Raw genomic sequence first — 23,039 nt, 5'->3', positions numbered from 1 at the left:
CATCCCATGTTTGAAGGGATTCTAATATTCCCTTATCATGTCAATTCATTGGTTCCGCTTCATTCCCAATGTGTGTGCATAATATAATCAATTTTCTTTCCTCATGGAGGGTCACAGTCGTTCCCTTCTATCTATACAATCTCCACGTGCTTAGGTATGCTTTTGTCAACATAGGCATCTAGTACGTTTTGCATACAAAATTGAAGTGCCAAATGAACGTCACGAGTCGCTAGAGGCATGCACACAGGTACGCAAGGAGAATGAGAATAGCCAGGCCAAGAATGGGCTTTCCCAGATCAACAACTCCCATAGAATCACCTATCAGCTTAACCGGTGAGAAATTGTAATAACCCATTTGAGAGGCCTCTCCAATTGATGAATATATGAGAAATTGTAATGAATTGGCTCTTCATGTTACATTCCTTGTGGCTCTCTATGAACCTACGTGGCAGGGTACCTTTTCCATAGATCTTCTCATACACATGACCTGTCCCATTCTCGGAACTTGCAATATTTTTGGAAAGACTATTGCGGATCCTCTTGCATTGAGATGAGAAGATGGTGACTTCTGCCAGTCTAGCATTTCGCCGTACACTCCATGTAGTTCCACTGTGACTAAGACTTTCAGAGCATTCCATATTTAGATTTTGGTGGACTAGTTCCTCGCTTGGTCGTGCACGTGTCATATGAGTTTGTTGTGTCATGAATAAGAATAACTCACTTCTGTTATTAGAGCATTGATAACTGTATCCTCGTAAATCTATACACATACTAGTATTTATGTGTGTCAGTCATTCCCAATTTCATTATCCTGCGTGTAGTATTCATTTGTCAAATGGTAGCCAAGTCATGGGTTATAGAAATGTACTTTACATTTACCAATCTCTTTTTATTTATTCTCTGCCAACATTGCGGCCAATATTTCTATTTCGTAATAGATGAAAATTCCTTTATTCACTAGGTTTATTGATTTACTGAATATTTGTTGCTGTTTCCCTCAGTGGCAGCATTCATAAATAATGCATTCAATGCTGTGTCAATCTATCCTATCCACAGTGAACCACTATGGACCATCCATATGAATGCAAGCATTTTCCCATTATCAAGTGCAATCTTCCTTTTCTACATTTGCAGCATGGGTCTGATACCATGTTGATTTATCAGGATTGCTGGAAATGTACTAAGCACTGCCATTATATTTTGTATGTGTTCCAAGTGCAGCGAGCTCCCTTCATATTGTGGATGAGATATGGATAGACATGTCCCTTTATGGGACATGTCTATTCATTAATATGTAATTAATATAATAGTCTATTCATTAATATGTAATTAATATAATAGTTTATTATTTAACTACACACACACATATATATATCACATATATAATATATATAACTTCTGTTCAGTCTCATGAGTTTATCCAACTGAAGCTACCAAACATTAACAGCTATAGATAAGTAAAATGGGCTACCTCCTTTATTTGCTAGCCCTAACAAGGATTAGATCGTTTACAGATTTTAATAGTAAATAAAAATGTAGATGAACATATTAAACCATCGACACATAATAATCAATAACAGATTGAATGTGGCACTTTCCACATGTTCAATAAAATGTGCCTCTTTCAATGTCTCTGTCATTCAACAATGATTTCTAGAAATAATAGTCCATTGTTCCAATCTCAACATTAATGTTGGCACTGTTGTTTGATTATCAACGACAATAAAAAACCCCCGATAAACTCTACCTGCACACTGCTAGTCAGAAACATCAGAGTCTAGGAAAAACCCAGGGCTGAGTCTGGCATTAAACGATGCAAACCTCTGTACTTCCAGTTTCGTTCACACCATTTTGGGCATGTAAATCTTAAGTATGATCTGCAATCCTTCTTTCACCTTGCTCGACTATGATTCGGTCCAATGTCGTTGGAAACCTTAGTGCTGGAAATGAAGGCACTCCTCCAGACAGTCACACCTCCATTATAACTCCATGTTAATTGGAACTAGAGTATTTTTTTGATATTAAACTCATACTATCCGCACTCATCCGTCGACCTTAGAGTTGATTTTGATACATCTGTCCGTCTGTCCTGGGCGCACTGGTCGACTGTTTCTATCATTTACCAACACCTCCTGATAGCCTGTCCTACCTGTGTCTACCTCATCAGCTGGCAAATTCTGAGCTGATCTCCCAATGTCAATGAAACACTTACTGTCCGTTCCTTGCTCTTAAAAGAAAACACTCACAACTTGTTCTTAAAAAAACTGTAGCATCCCCTGTTGAAGTTTGTTCTTCCTGTCGATTACTTGGGATGAGGCTTCAACTGCGAAAAATTCTCTGACAATGATTTCTGCAAGTTCTGAAACAATAAGCTATTCCTATGCATGTTCTTTCATTGCCAAAGAAGCTTTTTTTGGGCAAGCTCTGTATTGCACAGAGGTCACACCAATCTGCTGTGTTGAAGCACCCTGTTTTCTCCAACTTTGAATGTTTTTCCTCACCCCATTTCAGATGGATCTTTCCTACTTATTCCAACTTACCTGTAACTCCTAGACTTCTCGCCTTCCACCCTCCAACGTGGCTATCCTTGTCTTTACTTCCCCTTTTAAATATATATATTTATTTGTGTAGTGTTTTATGACCTATAAATGCCAAAGGGAAAACATTTAATAAATTTAGTTTTGGATCCTAGTAATCAGGAGGGGACATTACAATAAGGCCAAGGAGGTGATGATGGGTTTGATGCAAAAATAATAGGGATGGGCAGATGCCATTGTGGACATAATGGGTGATTTGAATTAGCAGATGCATTAGCTTTTCCATGCCATTGTGGGATATAACGATGGTAGATTGGTAGATAAGTTCTCGGCTATTTTCCATTGGATACTAGTTGAATCTATTGTTGTTCTATAACCCCTCATTAGAGATGATATTGATGTCACATGGCCTACTTAGATGCATAGAGAAGTATTCCCTTCTCCAAAGGGTTAAATAAAGTCATGGAAGAGCTGCCAATATACATGTTCAAAATTCTTTTTTTCCTCAACTACAGCTGCCAGGCAAGATTTCGATCTTCAAATTAAGTGGGCTCCATTCACATCTTTGAATATCAAGGGCGACAAGGTTGTACATTTTCTTGAGCAAATATAGGTGGTCAATAGAAAAACAATGCGCATGTGGAAAGCCTACAAAGGGGGATTCTCATATGCCAAATCGATATCTTACCTGATGACAACTTTACCCATTTAACCTCCAAAAGATTTTTATAAGTCAAAAGATATGGTTTGAAACAATGAAATATGAAATGTTGTGTTGAGTGGTGTATGGACTAGTTGGCTCCAGTTTGTATGTACATGTTTACTGACCAAATTAGTTGATTTGCTTATATAGTGTTTTCTTTTAATTTGCAATGTTACTTATTAATAGTTTCCATTTTGTTTGGTCTTATAATCTGTACGAGTGACACTTTTTCCTCAAAGTTTGTTCATATGGACTTTTTAAGTCAGTCTGTTTTATGCTCTGTTGAAGAATGTATTGAGGCATCCTTTTGTAATATTCTTGGATGTGATAACAAAACTCTCAAAGAATTGATGAATCAACCCCAACCTACTAAATCTTATTCTTGATAAAATATGTTTAGCTTTTCTCATTAAAATATTCTGTTTGCTCAAGGTGCTACAAAGGGTGGTTAAATTAGTTAGCTTTTATGACATGTTTAGTGCATTATTTGTTGTAACCTTAAGTGGACTTTTATAATATCTATTTTATTACTGGAATTACATGAATTATGTGATTAAGCATTGTTGCCGAGTGTTCTACTGTATGCGTAAGGAATTATTAATGGAAAATAGAACCTTGATTACACCAAGCACCCATGTTTTTGATATTATATAATTTATTTGAAGAATAGAAAATCCAGTTCTTGATAATGATATCTGGCTTGCCCTGTTAGAGGTCTATTAGTTTTTCCTCTTTTAAGATATGATTCTAATGGAATTGCTGCTACTGGTCTCTTCCACTTGATGACAAATTAAAACACATGTATTCCTTTGATGGCTATTCTTAGATGATTGTTGCATATGTAATAGGTTCCGGGCGAACTGAGACAGGTCTTTTCCCACAGGTGGACAGCACATGGAAAGTGAGTGAACATCCTGCGCTTTATTATTTTATAAATGATGGTTGGTGTATTACTATTGATAATAATATGAAATTTGATAAGTACGAGGCATTTTTCTGCATACCAAATAATGATATTTGGATCAGGAGTCAACTATACAATTTTTGAGTCCAACTCGTTAATCCATATTTCATGAATATCGGTTCAGCGATTTGAAATAAAAATCTAAGCATTTGAATTCTGATATAGATACCATGATATATAAGCTTTGCTTGTGGCAGTTTTGAGATGGTATCATATTGACCTATTTAGGAGATAAAAACTGAAGTTTGTGCAAGCAATTGATTACCAAGGAGATTTGTTGAGTATATAAGAATGTTAGTAGGATAAAGATAGAATCTTTTTCACTTTTATGAATGCTTTGGTTGGAATTGCATGTAGACCCAAAGAGATAAATTTCCAAATGTATAAAAGCTGCTTTTTGTTCCTTGCTTCTGTCATCTCTTTTGATTGAGTCTTAAGTTTTGTCTTAGTTTTCTTTTCTTCCATTTGCATCTATGATTATTTGTGTGCTTTATCACTCATGTGTGATTCATTATTTTGATTCGATGGGTATGACACAAATATATTTGGATGCCTTGCAGACTGGTGTCATGATCTTAGTAAGGTATACTGTATAAGGGTGATTGGCTCTTTATGTATGAGCATCTTGAGGTTAGGTGAACTTCCTATAGGTAATTTTGTGTTTTAATATTTTTTCTAGATCTTTGATAGAATCATATGTTCCTTGGTGAATCTCACGAAACATCTTTTGGCAATTTAATTGGGTAGGGTCTTTCATGTTGCAGTTTTGTTGTCCTCAAATTTGACTTACCAATTTGGGGCAACCCTACTCAGTTTTCTCATGAATTTGTAGGTGTATCCACTATGTTTTTGATGTATTCGATAATGTGTCATGAAGGCAATTTGTCATCCTGAATTGTTCTTTATTTTGCATCTTTCATGCATCCTTTTTGACGGTTTTTGTCAAGTTAATCACCTCATTGCTTGTCAGGACGAGTTTTTCTTCTTTGATTGCAAGCACTTGATGTTTAGCAACCTTCAAACCTTTTCTTGTTTTTGTTTTTCGTTTTTAGTCTTGTTCTTGCCCTGGGATTGCAGCCCTTAAAATTGTGCTCGTTTCGAGCTATCTTAGGCCTCAAATGGAGTTGTCTAGCTCAAGTTATTAAGGAAATAAGCATGCTGCAGTGTGATTTTTCGGTCTGATTGCATATCCTTGTTAAAAATCCCTCAAAAGTGGGCTTTTTATTGGCAATTGCACAAAATAAAATTGTCATTTACAGGTAAAGTGGGTATAGAATCCCATTTAAAATTTCACATCATCTCAATGAGATTCAAACATAGTTTTTAATGAATTTTTAACATAAATGTGAACTTTTTAAGTCCAATTACATATCTCTACATTAAAACTATAAATTACATGTAAAATCCCTCAAAAGTGGGCCTTTTATTGATAATTGCACAAAATAAAAATGTTATTTCTATATAAAGTGAATGAGATTCAAACATAGTTTTTAATGATTTTTAAATATAAATGTGAACTTTTTAAGTCCAATTACATATCTCTACATTAAAACTATAAATTACATGTAAAATCCCTCAAAAGTGGGCCTTTTATTGATAATTGCGCAAAATCAAAATGCTATTTCTATATAAAGTGGGTTTAAAGCCCCATTTTAAAATATCACAACATTTTGAGATTTTTTAAATATAGTTTTTAGTGATTTTCTCTTCATTTAAATTATAGTTACATGTAAATATAATAACATGAGATCTTTAAAACTCCACTTAAAAAAATATAGTTAAATTTAAACTGAAGTTTTTATGAAATTAAGTGGGGGTTTGATTCAATATTATTATATGCAATCGCATGTGTAAGTCATCTCTTAAACTCCACTATCGATATATTTGAAGTCCCAAGTCATAAAGGGGGTTTCTAAATGCAAATACATATGTTGAGTTTTAAATATATGCAAGGTGATTAAAAAAGCTCGTTTGTTATTAAAGACTCAATGGTGGCTTTTTTGACCCAAACACGTGTTTTCATTCAAAAAACCTTTTTTTATTAGCTAAAAGGAAAAGTGGCAATATTTCACCAAAATGCATGTGTAAATGCCATCCACAAGTGTCTTATGACTTATAAGTTGTTTTTTGATAAATAAAAGGTAAGTGGCGATTTTAATGAGCATATGCATGTGAAAATGCTCTCAAAAAATACGTCATTATTCATCCCAATAGCTGTGTTTTTCTATTTGAGAGCTGGGTGGCAATTTTTCTAAGCATGTGCATGCTTTTAAGAGCTGCATTTGGAAAAGGGCACGTTTTTGGCAAAACTGGGTTTTGCTGAAACAAACACAAGCTGTTACACTTCCAACTTGAAGTTAGAAACTCACTTAGGGCACGAAAACAGGATTTCCAGCTTGTTTTCATCATTCAAATCCACATTTCTTCCTCCTTGGAGGCCGTTTGTGTTTGCCATTGCATCTTGTGTCAAGCTCAAACATTTTCAGATTTGACTCTCACTCTTGTTGCCAAACTTATGCATTTTGGTTCTCCATCATATACACTTGTCAAGCATTCAATCTTGATTTGAGTATGCATTCATTTCTCAACAAGATTGAGTCAAAATTTGTCTAAATAATATCTTTTTGGAGATATTCTATAATATCCCTTTTCAGATATTTACTAAAAACCCTTGATATAAAACTAACAAATTTAAAACCGAATAGAGAACCAATATCCGATATAAATTCCAGAACTTTAATCTATTTGTAACCAACAGATTTGCATACAAGAAAACTCAGAAAAGATTGTTTAATTCCTCCAATATTCAAAAGTACATATATAAACCAGCAGTTAACACAAATAGCTGCCAAGTAACGTTACTATATTATATAATACCAATACAATAATATGCAACAATCCAAATAATCTAATCTTAGAAACAAAAATAACAGAAAAAATACGTCATTATTCATCCCAATAGCTGTGTTTTTCTATTTGAGAGCTGGGTGGCGATTTTTCTAAGGATGTGCATGCTTTTAAGAGCTGCATTTGGAAAAGGGCACATTTTTGGCAAAACCTGGTTTTGCTGAAACAAACACAAGCTGTTACACTTCCAACTTGATGTTAGAAACTCACTTACGACACGAAAACAAGATTTCCAGCTTGTTTCCATCATTCAAATCCACATTTCTTCCTCCTTGGAGGCTGTTTGTGTTTGCCATTGCATCTTGTGTCAAGCTCAAACATTTTCAGATTTGACTCTCACTCTTGTTGCCAGACTTGCGCATTTTGTTTCTCCATCATCTACACTTGTCAAGCATTCAATCTTGATTTGAGTATGCATTCATTTCTCAACAAGATTGAGTCAAAATCTGTCTAAATAATATCTTTTTGGAGATATTCTGTAATATCCCTTTTCAGATATTTACTAAAAACCCTTGATATAAAACTAGCAAATTTAAAACCGAACAGAGAACCAATATCCGATATAAATTCCAGAACTTTAATCCATTTGTAACCAGTAGATTTGCATACAAGAAAACTCAGAAAAGATTGTTTAATTCCTCTAATATTCAAAGTTACATATATAAACCAGCAGTTAACACAAATAGCCGCCAAATAACGTTACTTAGTTACTATATTATACAATAGCAATACAATAATATGCAACAATCCAAATAATCTAATCTTATAAACATAAATAACAGTTAGATTGGCAAATGTAGATAAAACTTGTAAGAAGGCTAGGTTTGTGTCCAACCTCCAAATGCTTCTTCAAGGCTTTGCGTCCTCGAAGAGATAACCAGTCATTGTTTCCAGCTCCCAGATTAATATTTGCTTAAATATTATATTCTTCATAACTTCCCATGTGGAGCCTGTTGCCTGTTGTACCTTTATTACTTTTCCCAATGTGATGCACGTTCTTTTAAGCAATGTGGGATAAAACACATTTTTTGTCCCTTAGTCATTTAAGTGAACATAGTACTTTTTTTAAATAAAGTGACAAATTAAATAAACTTTTAAAGTCACTTAGTCAGTAAACCATATAATAATCCAGCATCAAAATAATTGACTAAATGAACTCGGATAAGCATGTGCAATAGCTCGTTGGAAAGCTCTCGACGAGACGCTTCAAAACCAACACTGAGATACCAAGAAACTTGAGCTCTATTTACTTACTAAAAATAGTAAGTATCCGGACAACCTGCCAAAACTACTTTGATGGGTTTGAAACTAGAAAGTCTAGGCCAATTCTTGAACTAAACCCCGTAAAGAACTTTTTCACCCTCAAAACCGAGGCAAAGTGAGCCGACAACACCGAATTATAATGTTCCAGAAAAAAGGGGACATTATAAAGCCTCCCTTCTCAAAGATTGCTTTCCCTCAACCAATCCGCTCATACCTGTAGAAACCAAATGCCAAGGTCTCATACTCGCCTCGAGAAAGAGGTTCTACACCTCAGCTGATGTACCCCGGCATGCATCTTCCGAAACTCGGAATGGTGAAATAGTACAACAGGAATTGATGTGCCCAACAACTGAATGCCAGGATCCCAAGGCTCACCATTAAGGGACACCACTACCCTGTGCTGCTGCCTTGCGTACCAATACCCTTAGTCAGATTGAATAACTCACTCCATGAGTGACCCTACGAGTCTCTACTGTCAAGTGAAGATGGGAGCTCAGCAATGTACCAATATCCACCACAAGATGATAACAACCAAACTCTCCTACTAGCTCCTCGCTTAAAGGCAATACATAGGGATGCTCCCCCTAGATCCCAAGTGAGAACTCGTGCGTTGTCTGAGATAACACTGACCAACTCTTGTAATATTTGCACCACTGTACCATTGTACCACTCCTGCAATATCTATATTGATGACAATGATAGATCCGGCCAATCTGACTCCACCACTATATCACCCTGGTGAAAACAGAGTAATCCTAATCTCTGGAACTTTGATGTGTCAGATGGCTAAACACACAAATCATAATCCTGTGACTGTGTGACAACACAGCATAATCCACCAAATGTAAGATACTATAAACACTTGGATACCCGATCACCCAATCAACATGATCCTGGATTAAAGGAAAGTGTGGTTGGTGAATCACCAACATCATGAAGGCTAACACTATCTTCAAGATGTTGAATAAAAATTGTAGACACCTCATGAGGAACATAGGATAATGTGTGTTCTCCCCACTCATCTGCAAATAACTCACTGACCCTTGAAGGCCAAATAGAATCAGCGAAAATACTACTAACATACACAGGTAAATCATTGATAGCTGGAATATACTAACAAGTAAAATCACCAATCAACAAGTAGGCTGTGGCCATCTCATAAGAGTTGGGTGATAAAACTTTGGGTAAGCTGAAAAATCCCTTAGAATATGCTAAGGATAAATCTGGACTTCCTTCTCCACAATAAGTACTCTCGCTTATGTCAAAGTCTTTGTAAAAGGATGGTTCACCATTAATTTAAATCTCTGAACTATCCTCACTTGTTGTATCACTAACCATGTGCTCATGTGAAGATGTACAATTGCCGTCATAAAAGTCAGAATTTCCAGACTCATCAACTTGTTGCCATATAATTTTTCTCATCTTAGAAAGTCTCAGACGGGGAACACGTGATTGAATTACATTGTTTGCCTTCACATCTATCCACATTATGAATTTCTTAAATGATTTGTGTGATTTCTTGTGCCCTTGAACCATGATTATCTTCTTCATAAGTGGCTGACCCACTCGTTTGATTTTCAGCTTTGTGGATAGAGTAATGTGTTAAACTCAATTGAAAGTATAACTCATCTGGCTCACTCTCCTTGTCCTTCCCAAATTTTATTGCTAGATCTCTATCCATTAATAGTTGTAAGTACTCATATTTTATCATTTTCAAGGTTTCAAAAATAGTATGTAAAAGAGTACTTGTGACACCACAAACATTCCCATGTCTCTCTTCTATCACAATCTTCTAAATGAGATCCTCAACCAATTTGGAAGAATCATCCATCCTTATCAATACTTGGACAAACTTGTCCTCCTTCACCAAAAGCATATCTAATAAGTCAAGGAGTGATAATGGTTTTTGACCATCTCCTTCGAACACAAGTGGGTTGTTTTCCATAGAAATTTCTGATTTTTCATCACCTAGGGGAACAACTTTTTTAGATATGTCCTCTAACTCAACATATGCTAGATCATCTATCTTGCCAACATTGCGGTCCATTCGCTCCTCAAAGTTTGACATAATCTCCAGCCTAGTATCACCATAAAATTCATCCAAGTTAATTTTCATGTCACCAAATAAGATGCTGGTGTTTTCCATGTCTAAATAAGATGGAGAGTTGCCAACATTGGCCGTTTGGTCAACTTTTCTACATGGGCCATCGACATGCTCATCAAAAGGACTAGTGTAAACAACTCCAAAAGATACTTCTGTCTCCCAATTACCTGTTAGTATACTTGTGCCATTATTAGTATTTGCATATTATCAAGCGAAGGTTGCTCTTTTTTTTTTGTACTACTATCAAGTTGATTGCTATCTTTCCCATGCAATTTTCTATAACTGTCCTCCACAAGGAGATCTCGAGCCAATTCATAGTATTTGTTTCTTATCATATTCTTCTTGTTTTTCAACTCTAGTTGAAAGTCCACATAATTAATGAAAGGAAATTCTTTTTGGAGTTTTGACGGAAATTTGTTATAAGCATTGTATAGTCTCGTTACTTTAGTTTTACATTCATTAGGATCTTTGACTTGCCCATCATGAGTGTACCTTGAATTCTTAGTTTTTGAAGGTCTGTTGTAGCCAAGATTTTTGTCTTCAACAACTTCCTGTCTTACTATACTTGTATTGAAAGACTGATCAAGATCTGCTTTGTACTGCTGCTTGTATGAAGTCCTTTCACAATCAACAACATTCTACACATTTCTGTGTGAGGTAGCAGATGGTTTTGAATTCACTGCCTATAAAGGCCTTTCATGGTTATTTGAGATACGGCCAATCTCTTTGACCCTGCTAGACACAACAACGTCTCTCTCATATACACCTTTATATTCTAGTTGCCTTGAGTCTTCCCTTCCAGTGGACATTGAAGCTTCTTGATTTTGTAATAATCTTAGTTATATTTCCGACTAAGCACCCATTACAAATTACCTTTTTATCAAGATTCTGTAGGTTGGCATAATATCAAATAGTTTGTAAACAATGAAGAATTCATAGTTCAAAGCAATCACCTCAAAGTTGGAGAACTTAGATAAGAGTCATTTAAGGAAACAATTGGCACACTACCTCACAACTGGAAAGCATACCAATACATTGAACTTGTTTTCAATACGTACTTGTAGTTATAATTATAACAACCACACACTGATAATACAGACACAATTATGAAATGAAATGAATTAAACTCTTCTCAGCAGTCCTTCTAATTCCTGTGACTGTTTTGATATACTAGATGGGTGCCTTTATCACCTTTAGTTCTCCTTATTGTCTTCCACGCAATGAATTCAGATATTATTTCTTACTTGTGGCAAGACTGTTGTTCACTCCTCCCACTCAAACAGACGTGAACTCCCTGCTAGGCGTGGGTTTCAGCAGAAGTTGCTAAGCCAACTGCTACTCAACCTATCCTTTCTGCTGCTGGGAACATTAAATCTGCAAATTCACCTATTCCATCTCCATCTGAGCAGCTAATTACTTTACCTCAACCTACGTTAATGTAGAAACCTGCTAGAGCGCACTCTTCAAAGGGGCTCTTTATTACTGAATGGAGTTGTTACTCATCAGTATTCTAGTAAGTGAGATGTTGACAAATGAAAAGATAAGGCCCCGAAAATGGCTTCAACACCAACCTCTGAAGTTGGGAACTAGAAATCTGAATCTTAGCCTATCGAGTCTCCAATCGTGGAATCGTCACCAGTGTCAGAAAAAGTTGGACAACCAACTAATGAGCAACACATGCATAATTCTCCAGTATAGGATTCATATGTGAGTATTGTTGATGAAATACATGAGCATTTGCATGAATCTCCAAGTCCAACATTGGATACTACAGCTGGGAACCGTGAGGTACAAATCTACCTGCTACTGCTGTATGAGTAATGCCGTATTGCCTGGAATGGCTAGTCCGTGAACTAGTGTGGGGAGGGCGGCAAGACTGTTATTGACTCCAACTCCCACAATGTGAGCTCCTTACTAGACATGGTACCAATAAACTTTGGAAAGAATGCGGCAGTAACTTGCGAATCCGATTTCCTTGAGTGCCCGATAGTAAACCACGAACATCTGTTCCGTTCGGATGCATATTATATGCTACCTCTCACTGCAACCTACGTGAAACCAAAGCATGACTAGTGGAAATGAAGCCAGTTCTGCAGGCCTCGGATGTACCTGCCTCCTGTGTGAGGTCATGCCGTCCTCCACGCACATACGTTCTTCCCGTGCTGTTGCTTAATACTCTCCAATCTGTAGGTACGAGTGGTTAATCCCGTATGTTGAATCTTATGGTGAGGTCGTTAGCAGATTCGATTGCTCTCATATAAATCCCTGGGGTATTCATGACTATATCACTGTGCTAATGTGTAGCAATCAACTAAACCTTCCCTCTTGTCCCAGTGGTATGATACCAACCTCAGCCGGCTCTAGACTGTATCCAAATATTCCTCCCCAGTCACGTAATCTTAAGAGTTTACTCAACCATTTTCTGACTCATGCGTTCTAGAATTTGAGGGCCAATTGAACTTCGACTGATGAAGAAGAAATCACAAGAAGTCTGGGGTTACGTCCAACTTCTAATTCCCCAAGGTTTTTCGTCCGTGAGCCAACCTAGTCACATTCAAGCAACCAGAATTTCTTGATATTGATGAAATGAACACCGTTGGAAAGCTCTTGCTGAGATCTTCAATTTGAAACCAATCGTTGACCACTTTTTAGACGGTTAAATTTTACCTCTTTTTTATTAATTCAACGCCTGGTTTGCCAGTTTGATCTGAACTTTGACCAAGCATAACTTTTGCATACGAGCTCCTTTTTCACCTGTTTAAGTTGCACTGGGTTTAATTTTTTGAGCTCTTTGTAGTTTTACAGAATTTGACAGATTTTGAGACTGTAAAATTTTCAAGTTCTCTGGATCCACCTGGATTACGTGTAGAAAGTGAAATTTTGTAGAAGAGGTCGGTGTCTCCCAAAAGAAGAGATTGGTGTCTTTTGCTAAGTTGGTGCTTAGTTGTAGGGATTGGTGTTTCTAGGGGGTTGGTGCTTGCAAATATTGTAAGGCCATTTTTATTTTTGTCTTAACTATATTTGGATAGTAAATCCAAGTAGTCCTATGGGGGTTTTTGCTAAAAGTTTTTCCACATAAATCTTGTGTTTTGGTAATTATTGTGATCGTTAATGTTTAAATAAGTAAAAGTTTGTCTTATATTGATTCACCTACCATAAAAAAATGATAACTGCGAGAATGTAATGTCCCTAGTATCTTCTGGATCTCTTGAGCTATGAAACCTTGGTTTGGTTTGTTTTGACTAGTTATTCACTAATGAGATATCACAATTGAGACCTTTTAGAGATTCTTGTATCACTATCTTGCTTTCCTAATTATGAACGTTTATGTTGAGATTAGTAATTTTGTATCTCAATGGTGCTTTCCTTGTCCTAAGCACATTCTATGTAGTCTTGGTCTTGGTTTGGATAGTCCTGGTATGGGCCTGCCATCACTTATTGTTGCAATCTCCAACTTGAATGAATCAGTATCTTGGGTTTGGGAAAGGATATTGTCTTCTACGTTGGACGTCAACCGTGTGAACTTTTTGTTACATATCTGCCAGCTAGTGAGTGTTGGTTGACTATATGGAGAGCTAAGCGATGCTACATTCAATGCTCAGTCAATGGTGTTGACTGTTCTTGTCAATGTATGGGCATGATTTGTATTGTGAATCCCAACCTTCCTTGGAGTAAGGTTTGTTGATTCTGCTTCCCACAATTCTTCTCCTAACTATTGATGTGCTGGGAATATATCGTCTCTTTATTCTTTTACTGGTATTACTGTTTGCTATTAGTTTGAGGTAGATGTTATGCAAAATGTCTTTCTTGTCAATCTGGACTATGCTTCTAGTGTTGTAATCTCCTTCTTCTCCAACTATAGGAATAAGTCCTTTTCTCAATCATGTGAAAGTGTATCCTTAACACTCATTACTATTTGATATCTTCATATATGTATATTCCTATATTGTTGGTTCTACTAGAATCTGAATTAAGCTATGTACTTATAATTTCTCCCTGATTGTCTATTGATGTTGATTATCGTTAGTGTGTGTTGTGTGCTTCTTTATCTTTGTGGACCCCATTAATATGAGATGAGAACAAACGACAATCTCAAGGGTTGAAGGATGAAATCTGAATGTGATGATAGATTTCCCGATACTGAATGTGAAATTTCCTAGCAAGGCCAATGTGATAAAATATTGAATGTTTTATTCTTTCTGTCTTCCATGGTTGTTTGATTAGTTCTCTTACATATCCACTGAATCATCCCTAATCTCTCTACGATCCAAGGGTTGGATGTTCGATGTCACCAATCTATGCTCAGTGGAGTCCCTGCCGGCTACATACTTCCTTGCTGTTTCACTTTTGGACTATCCATATTGAACACTCTCGTGCCTGATCAATTTTTCTCCTTCTCTCAGATCCTTCTCTACTTTTGCCTCCTTGTCTCCTCCATGAAGTCCCCGTCTGTGTTATCAAAGACTGCGATGGTCTTGTCTCGGGTGCAATGGCTGTTGTATTCTATGATGGTGAATGCTTGGTGTGCTCTACTTTAGGTTCCTCCGTCTGATGCTCGACTCCGATGCTTGTTGTATTCCAAACTTCCCCCATGATTACTTGTTCTCTTTGCTTACGTTCCCATTGAATCATCTCTCTCAATTCTCCATCTTTGCTGCCTCCCATGTCCATTTTTCCCTCCTTTCTATCCATCCACGGTGGCCATTTATATTCTGTGTAATAGGTAATGGTCACGGCTAATCATTGACTCATTTTAGCTTGGTTTTTAGTATAATTTAATGTATTTTATTATATTTATTTATTTGTTATATTTACTTTAATAACAATTTTGACTATCTTCATATCAATATATATATTAATATAATATATTCTAAGATGATCTTATGAATATGATATTATAATAATACATTTATATGTATATTTATTAATTATTACTATTTATTAAATACTTGTTTCATATCCTTATTTATAATTGTCATTAAATATTATCATATTGATTATATTGATCAATATATATATTATATGTTATTAGTTTCTTATTATATTAATAATAAATCGTATTGTTATTATTGTTATTATTAATTATTAATTATTCTATTATTAATTTATTTATTATAAAATCTTATAAATGTGGCGACATGTATTGTTATTATTAATTATTATTTATTCTATTATTAATTAATTTATTATAAAATCTTATAAATATGGGGACATGACAGAGAAGTTAGATCTTAAGAGCACACATGGCTTGTCAAGAAGGTTTTGTCTCAAATATAGCTTCATTTTTGATAGAACAAACTATGTGTTGAGGAGCATAAGACCACAAGCTTCTCTATCGGCTCTTTGCTTTGGTATTTGGAAGCCAATAGTTAATGGTTATTTAGGTTGATCATCTCCATTGATAGACTAGGTTGGAGATAAGGCTAATAAAAAAATTCAAAAGCAATGAATGCTATTTTGTTTAGTTTATCTGAACCAAAATTTGTCGAGGTAATATACACTGAGTTAGCAAAAGAAACATGGGATATGAAGGTGATGACAAAGTTAAGAAGGATTAGCTCCTAGGACAGTTTAAGTGCTAAAAAATGAAAGACATAAAATATTGCTAACTGTTTCTTTTGTAGATGAAATTATCAACACCATTAGAGGGTTTGGTGAAATGGTGATGCAAAGGTGCTAAGGACTCTCCACTTGAGATTTTCTGTAAAGTAGGAGTTACAAGTTTATGAACTTAATCCAAAATACAGATTTAATTCCCTAAACAAGCCAGTAATTGTGTGGTTATGCTTTTAACCGTTGGAAAATAAGTCGAGTTTATTGAGTATTTACAAAAACTTGACATTTATCTAATTGCTATGAAGTTGTAATTACTAATTAGAATTTAAAATACTAAATTGAAAATGTTGGAAAAACATTAAAGAATGTAGACAAAAGAGAGAAGAATGATAAGATAGAATATAGAAAGTTCAAACACTGGTTGATAACGGAGTTTGTTTGGTTAGGATGTCGTCTTGGGGTCTGCTTCTCAATTCGAGGACCACTTTATTGAAGTTGCCAAGCAAAAAGCTTTCTTACAATGTCTCTCTAGCTTCCAAAACCTACAAAAACTCTTTCACAATCTCTCACTTTTACAACTTCGGTGCATAATAACTCCTTGCAAGTCTCTTCTCTTGAAAATTTACTCAATCTCACAATAATTCCTCCTCCAGAAGTACAATAATTCTCCTTGAAGACTAAGTGTTCTACCAAGGAAAATACCCCTCGTTTTATACAATTACTTTTATTTATTATGGCAATAACCATAATATTTACCAAAATCATCCATATCTCCCAATTTGACCCTAAATCCCTAAAAATAATGGCCTTTATAATTTCAGACTTACATTACAATCTTAAAAAAAAAGTCTAACTAGTTGAATTAAATCCTATTCTAAAAATTTATACTTTTTGAAATTTAATTTGTTTTGAGTTTGGCTTATTTAGGATAAAAGAATAATCCTCAAAATCCAATTGGTTGGGAGTTAAACCTCTTGATCCTCTTTTTTAAGGATCCTCAACGATCTTATTATTTCAAAAAGGAAACATTGAATTAATCGCCAACAATCTTGGGTGGCGTAGTGGTAAGGAGATAATGTAGCAAGGGGTTCAAATTCTGAGGACTCCATTTTTGACTTGTTAAAACCATTGGCGCTATTCAAATGTAGTTAGGTGCACCTCAAAACCCAAGTTGCTCTTGTAGTGTGGCAGTTGAGGGGCACGCTTGTAACAAAGAGGTCACAAGTTTGAACCTCAATCATGTATTTTGGACAAACGAAATGCCAACCTTGGAGGGGTGCTATGTGGCAATATATTATTAGCTCCCAAAATGCCACGTGTTACTAGATGATTGGATCATTTTATAAAATCCCATATCACCTTTGTACCATGTGGACCGAATGGCTTCCATGTCAGCATGCTGATTAGACTCCTGATGTCCTGCCAATGTCATCATTTGACTGGTCAAACCTTTTTTCTGGGTAACTTTGAGCAGCCATAGCTTCTTCATGCAGAATCCATTTTTTGAAACCGAAAATAGTTCTGGAATCAGTGCCAAAAGCACCAACTTGGTGTAGCTTTTGCATGGATTCGAAACAATCCATTTTTCACCTTCTTTTAGTCAACCTTTGGTATGGCTATTTGACCAGACCTTTGACTGAGCATAACTTCTGCGTATGAACTCCTCTTGACTCCCTTCAAGCTGCATTGGGTTCAGTTTCCTGAGCTCTTTGCAGTGACGTTGAATTTGAGAGACCCTGAGACTGAAATTTTTGGCTTTGGCACATGAAATGAGGACCAAAAGGAGAAACCATCAGAGTAAAAAGCTGCCTTCAAAGCTTCAAAGAAGATGAAGAATAAAGAGCTCAGATCAAACTATAGCTACAGCAATGAATCAGATGCGAAGGCAGTCCATTTTGTGAGAAAGCTTAATAAAGAACTTAGTAAATGCAAAGGTCAGCTGCCCTTCAAAAGCTTTGAAAATGTAGTGTTCTTCATGTACTGTGTCTAGCTCAAAAGTTAATGAATTTGTGGAAAAGAATTCACCTCCATTATTACATCTGAGAGTTATGTTGTCACATTGTGACTGTTTCTTTAGTCATGATTTACACTTTTGAACCTCTGATTTTGTAATGTCCCTTGTTGGACTAGTTCTGAAATCTGGAATGATTATTTCAAACTCTCCATCTTTATTGCTTAATATGTTTATGTGACTTACAGACTGTGGGCAATGGTAATATTGTTCACTGTGTATATGTGGTTTTTTCCAAGATAGTTGTCCTTGCACTACGACCAATCTTATAATCACTGCTTTCTTGATTAACTGTGTAATACACCCCATTCTGATGGTAAAAAATTTCAAACTGATTTCTGATATTCTGAAATTTTTCTATTGAACTTCTGTCCCATAATTGATTTAATAATCTGGAAGAAACCTTATTTTAATATTGTGGATAGTTTATTACCATTTTGAATGTAGGTAGCTATCTAATCTGAGTATAATTAAATAAATATTTACAGATTATTGTTTCCTGATATGAAATTGGTAAGTGGGATTGTATTTATAAATTTGGAATAGTGACTATGAGTGCACAAGCTGTTTCCTCCCATCTCTGCATGTAAACATGATCTCTATGGGTTCTAGATTATGGTCACTATATGATGTTATATGTCACCAGATTTCATTAATGTTCTACAGTCGTTTTGCAATCTGTATAATGTTGCCAAATTTGTTATAAATCTGAGATATGTGAGATGTGTTTCCAGTGGTACTTATAATGTGATTAGGCTGCAGTTAGATATGCTTCAACCTGAAATATTTTGGTTGTTATCATTCCTTTGCTGGTAAGTCTTTCCTTATAAACTTTAGCATTTATATACTTTAGACCTGGGTACCGGTTCTCTCTTCCCTTAATATGTATATATACTGAGTGGTTGGCATAAGTCCTAATGCTTACTTTCTCATTTACGGGCCCTTGTTAATAATCCTCTGCGTTGATTTGGAAAATCTGAAGACATTGCTCTATATTGTATCGCCCTCATACATGCTGCTGCTGATGTGGCTGAGGTTTAGTCTTTCTGCTTGGTATATATTTTAATCACTGAGTGCAACTTGAGTTACAGACTGGTTCTAAGAATCATTCACTGTTTCTAATTTTTGAGCTTAGAATTATTCAAGCCTTTTACGTGTGACTTCAAGCTTCGTATTATTTTCTCCTAACGCCATTAGTCTTCCTCATCATTGACTGGCTTTTTTCTTTCCTATCCAATCACAGAAAAACACCTTTGAAGGGACCGCTGTGTCTGATATGCCGGGTGATGAAGCATGCCACTGTGGATTTGGATAGAGGCACTATTTCCTTTCTTTGCTCGTTATCCCTGAACACTTTGCCATCAATACTAACACTCACGGTGATCGTCAGTCCTCTTTCCCTCTAAAACAATATTGGTCTCCTCTGCTTCCTTTCTTATAAATTCCCTTCGATGCCCGAATGCTATAAGACTCCCTTCTTCCGTCCTTTTCTTCCTGCCATATGCCTCCGACTTAGTTTCCTATTTATTTATTTCTCTCTCCTCCTTACCCCATTGGAAGTTTTCATCTATCCCTTTTTATAGCTTCTATATGCCATTAGATGTGTCTATTGGTAATGACACCCTTTATATTTAATTTTATTTTTATAAACTTGTGTAATAGTTTTTATTGTACTGATATTATTATTTAGTATAATATTATATTCCTTATTTTCAATTAATTTATTTGCCATATAATAATTTCATTTAATATATTATATCTTTATAGTATTATAATATATTATATAACATTCTTCTATTATCATTATATTGATAATATAATTAATAAGTATTATTATAATTTATTTATTCATTTTTATTATTATTTTGTTTTCATTCAATATTTACTTCTTTTGAAGCAAAATAGGGGACATGACAGATTTTGATTTTAGAAAAACACCCAGATTTTCTTGCTTAAATCAACAACAAATAGAGAACATGCTTGACAGTAATGACAAATGATGTATTCATTGGAACAGAAACATCTGCATGAACTAGCTGTAGGACTCTTGAGGCTCTCCAAGCCCATCTGTCTGAGAACAGAGTTCTGTGCTTCTTTCTTGCTCGACAAGCTTTGCAAACACTCTAATCTACAACTGTATGTCAAGTAAGCCATCTCCCAATTTCTTTTGAGCTAACTGAGAGAGGTAGGATAGATTAAGGTGTATTGATATATATTGCACTCTTGGCTACCAATGCATCCTCCTAAATTTCTCCAATAAAAACACGCTGATACAGATGATGACCTTCAATTCCGACACCGATGTTTTTTGTGGTTTTGTAATGTTCCCTTTTGGGACATTAGAGATATTGAAGACTTATTTTATACAATGTTAAAATTGACTATGAGACGAAGGCTCAAATTATTAAAAGGTCAATTTAATGTTATAAGGAGGGAAAAAGGTCAAGGAGGAACAAGAAGAAATGCCTTAAGGAAGTTGAAGAGCCACAAGGGAATAAGACGAAAGCGAGAGGGGAGCCGAAGAGTCTTGGTTTGTGTATTAAAAGGGGAAAGAGGCTCATTGCTGGTCATGCTTGATTTTATGATTTAGTTCAGTCTTCTTTGTTGTGATAGTTTTAAGAAAGCTTCAGCTTTCAGCTAGTTTGAGGATGTAGTCCCTCGTGCTGGCAAACATTGGACGCAAAATCATTGTTCCGGGAAACATCAGTTCAGATGTTTCATTCATTCTTACAGGTTCTTATTCTAGCATTCCAATTTGATTGTTAATTTATATTTAAGATTGGGTTTTTTGTACAAGTTATTGTATTGCTGTTATATAATGCAATAACATATTTTAAGGAGCTATGAGAGTTTGCTGGTTTTATCTTACTGGTTTGTAACACATGGTTATACGCGTGACATCTTGGATGTTATTGTGAAATAACGGGTTCTATTCTTGTGGAGAATTATTCAGGTTTTATTATAGCATTATATTCCATTTTGCCTATATCTGAGTTTGAATCTCATATTTGAGGATAAGTTGACTAAATCACCATTGGGTTTTCTACTTTTTTTTGATTGTGCTGGAAACTATCTGCAATATTTTATTTTTGATTATATTGAATAAAAGAGAAATCAGCAAATATTTGGTTAGGGATAATACAATGGTATCAGAGCTAAAGGTCTTGCTAGCTTGTGAGGTTTAACAACAGTGGTATTTATAACAGCCTGGGTAGATTTCTGGAAAGGGTCACATTGAATTTCTTTTCGGAAGAGATTAAGCTTTATCTTTTGAATATATTATTCCAGGGCAGTAGCTGTTTTGAATGTTTTATCACCAATTATCCGAGTGTTCCTGGTGAACATACGTGGACAAGGAAATTGCAAAAGATTTGAAGTTTCTGCAAATACTTGTGTCGTTGGAAGCTATAATCAAGGAACAAATTTATTATATCATGCATGAGTTGAAGTCCAAGTCTGATTTAACCTTTTGTGAGCGGAGTTGTGGATAGCTGGTTGAGTTACTACTTTTTATAGAAAAACGTTCCAAGAAGAGTTGAAACGAAAGTGATAGATAATAGTTCAGAATCCGCTTCTAAAGAACAACTGCTGGTTTGTGATGCCCGAGCAAAACAATGCTTGACGAGTCTGAGTCTGGAAGAGTTGGATTGGAAAGCACGTTGTCACAGAGGGCATAAGAGAAGGGAAGACATCCTCACAAGCAAATTAGACAATCAACACATTGGAATACAGACCAACATATGGTGTAACAATCAACAAAAGTATGCCTTTGTGGATGGAAATTTTATAAATATTTGCACGACAAAGATTTCAATATATTGATGAACTGCAGGCAGGTTATTCTTACAAATGCATCAATGTACAATAGAAGTCACTAGCTCCATTGAGTCCTCAGTCACAAACCACGTTAAAATACAGATCATTTTCCAAACTGGGCCTTGCGGCTGTGAATAGCACTCCAAATTTTGTACAACTCCTTGGAAAGATCGGGATCATAGCTTCAGGAGTCTAAACAAAATCTAGGCATCAGTTACTTTTTCACTCGTAGGATAGAGAGCATCAGTTAGCCAACTACCATCGGAGGAGCAATCGCGACAAAACATATACACCAGGTCGTCACACGTTAGACTTTGGAAACCAAGAAGAATTGATAAGAGAAAAGGAGCTCAGTTGATGCTATCTCCAGAATTTGTCTGAGTGACAAGACACCATGACGGATTCTTGGAATTCCTGTGAAACACAAAGCCACGTCTTTGAGTGATATGGAAAGGCTCATAATAGATTTCTTCCGCCTTAGTTTCTGCTCCATGGTGGCTCCATTAAACAACAAAAGTCGAAGCCAATACATATATGCCTTCTTTCGATTTCAAGATAAAAATGACGCTTCATCTCTAGCAACTAAGTCGTACTCCCAAGTAGTGGGGATAGTGAAGGTTCTTAGATTTTTGAAAATTTTGGATACAAACCTCCCGTCTTGAGCACACAAAAACGACAACTTGACCAATTTGTAGATAACATATATGTTGCAGTCCATTATGAGACAAGGTGCATATGCTAGCACGCAAGGTTTGTTGCTTACCTTCCTGAAGTTGGTGAACTACAAATTCATCATTCACATTATGACCACTACATGTGGCGATTCCCTTTAACACTTGATTCCTGACGCTACATAAATAGGTTAGAGTTGCAGTTGAAAATGAGACAGGAATAGGAAATGATTAAGACGTTTAGTATTGCCACAATAGTATTGATTCACGACTAATTTAGGTGTTTGTTTAACATATGCAAATGAATCTATGTTAAACAAAGAAAAGACACCAAGGAAAAAAAAAGGAAGTGACGTCTGGTGGTAGGAAATAGTTCCAAATTATCCAACAACTTGTGAAGTTGAATGGGTTGATGCAGAAGGTCCGCTTTTTCTCTTATATATAAGTGGTAGCACAGGAAAGCCAACGGGTGTTCTGCATGCTACTGGTGGTTACATGGTTTACTCG

General features: G+C 35.7%; 1 protein-coding gene across 1 annotated transcript in view; it reads left to right on the top strand.

The window, feature by feature from the left end:
* LOC149548099 (CBS domain-containing protein CBSX1, chloroplastic-like) overlaps positions 1 to 23,039 on the top strand; it is a 230,878-nt gene that overhangs the window by 101,101 nt on the left and 106,738 nt on the right. Inside the window, exon 5 of the mRNA XM_089792125.1 lies at positions 4,089 to 4,141. Coding sequence (XP_089648251.1) covers positions 4,089 to 4,141 — 53 coding nt within the window. The remainder of the gene's footprint in view (positions 1 to 4,088; positions 4,142 to 23,039) is intronic.

Source organism: Cupressus sempervirens, chromosome 7 (assembly GCF_028749045.1).
Source record: "Cupressus sempervirens isolate cs-2001-9-10 chromosome 7, ASM2874904v1, whole genome shotgun sequence".
NCBI lineage: Eukaryota > Viridiplantae > Streptophyta > Pinopsida > Cupressales > Cupressaceae > Cupressus > Cupressus sempervirens.
The sequence above is the reverse complement of the archived record's forward strand: the minus strand, read 5'-3'. Positions and strand labels throughout refer to the sequence as shown.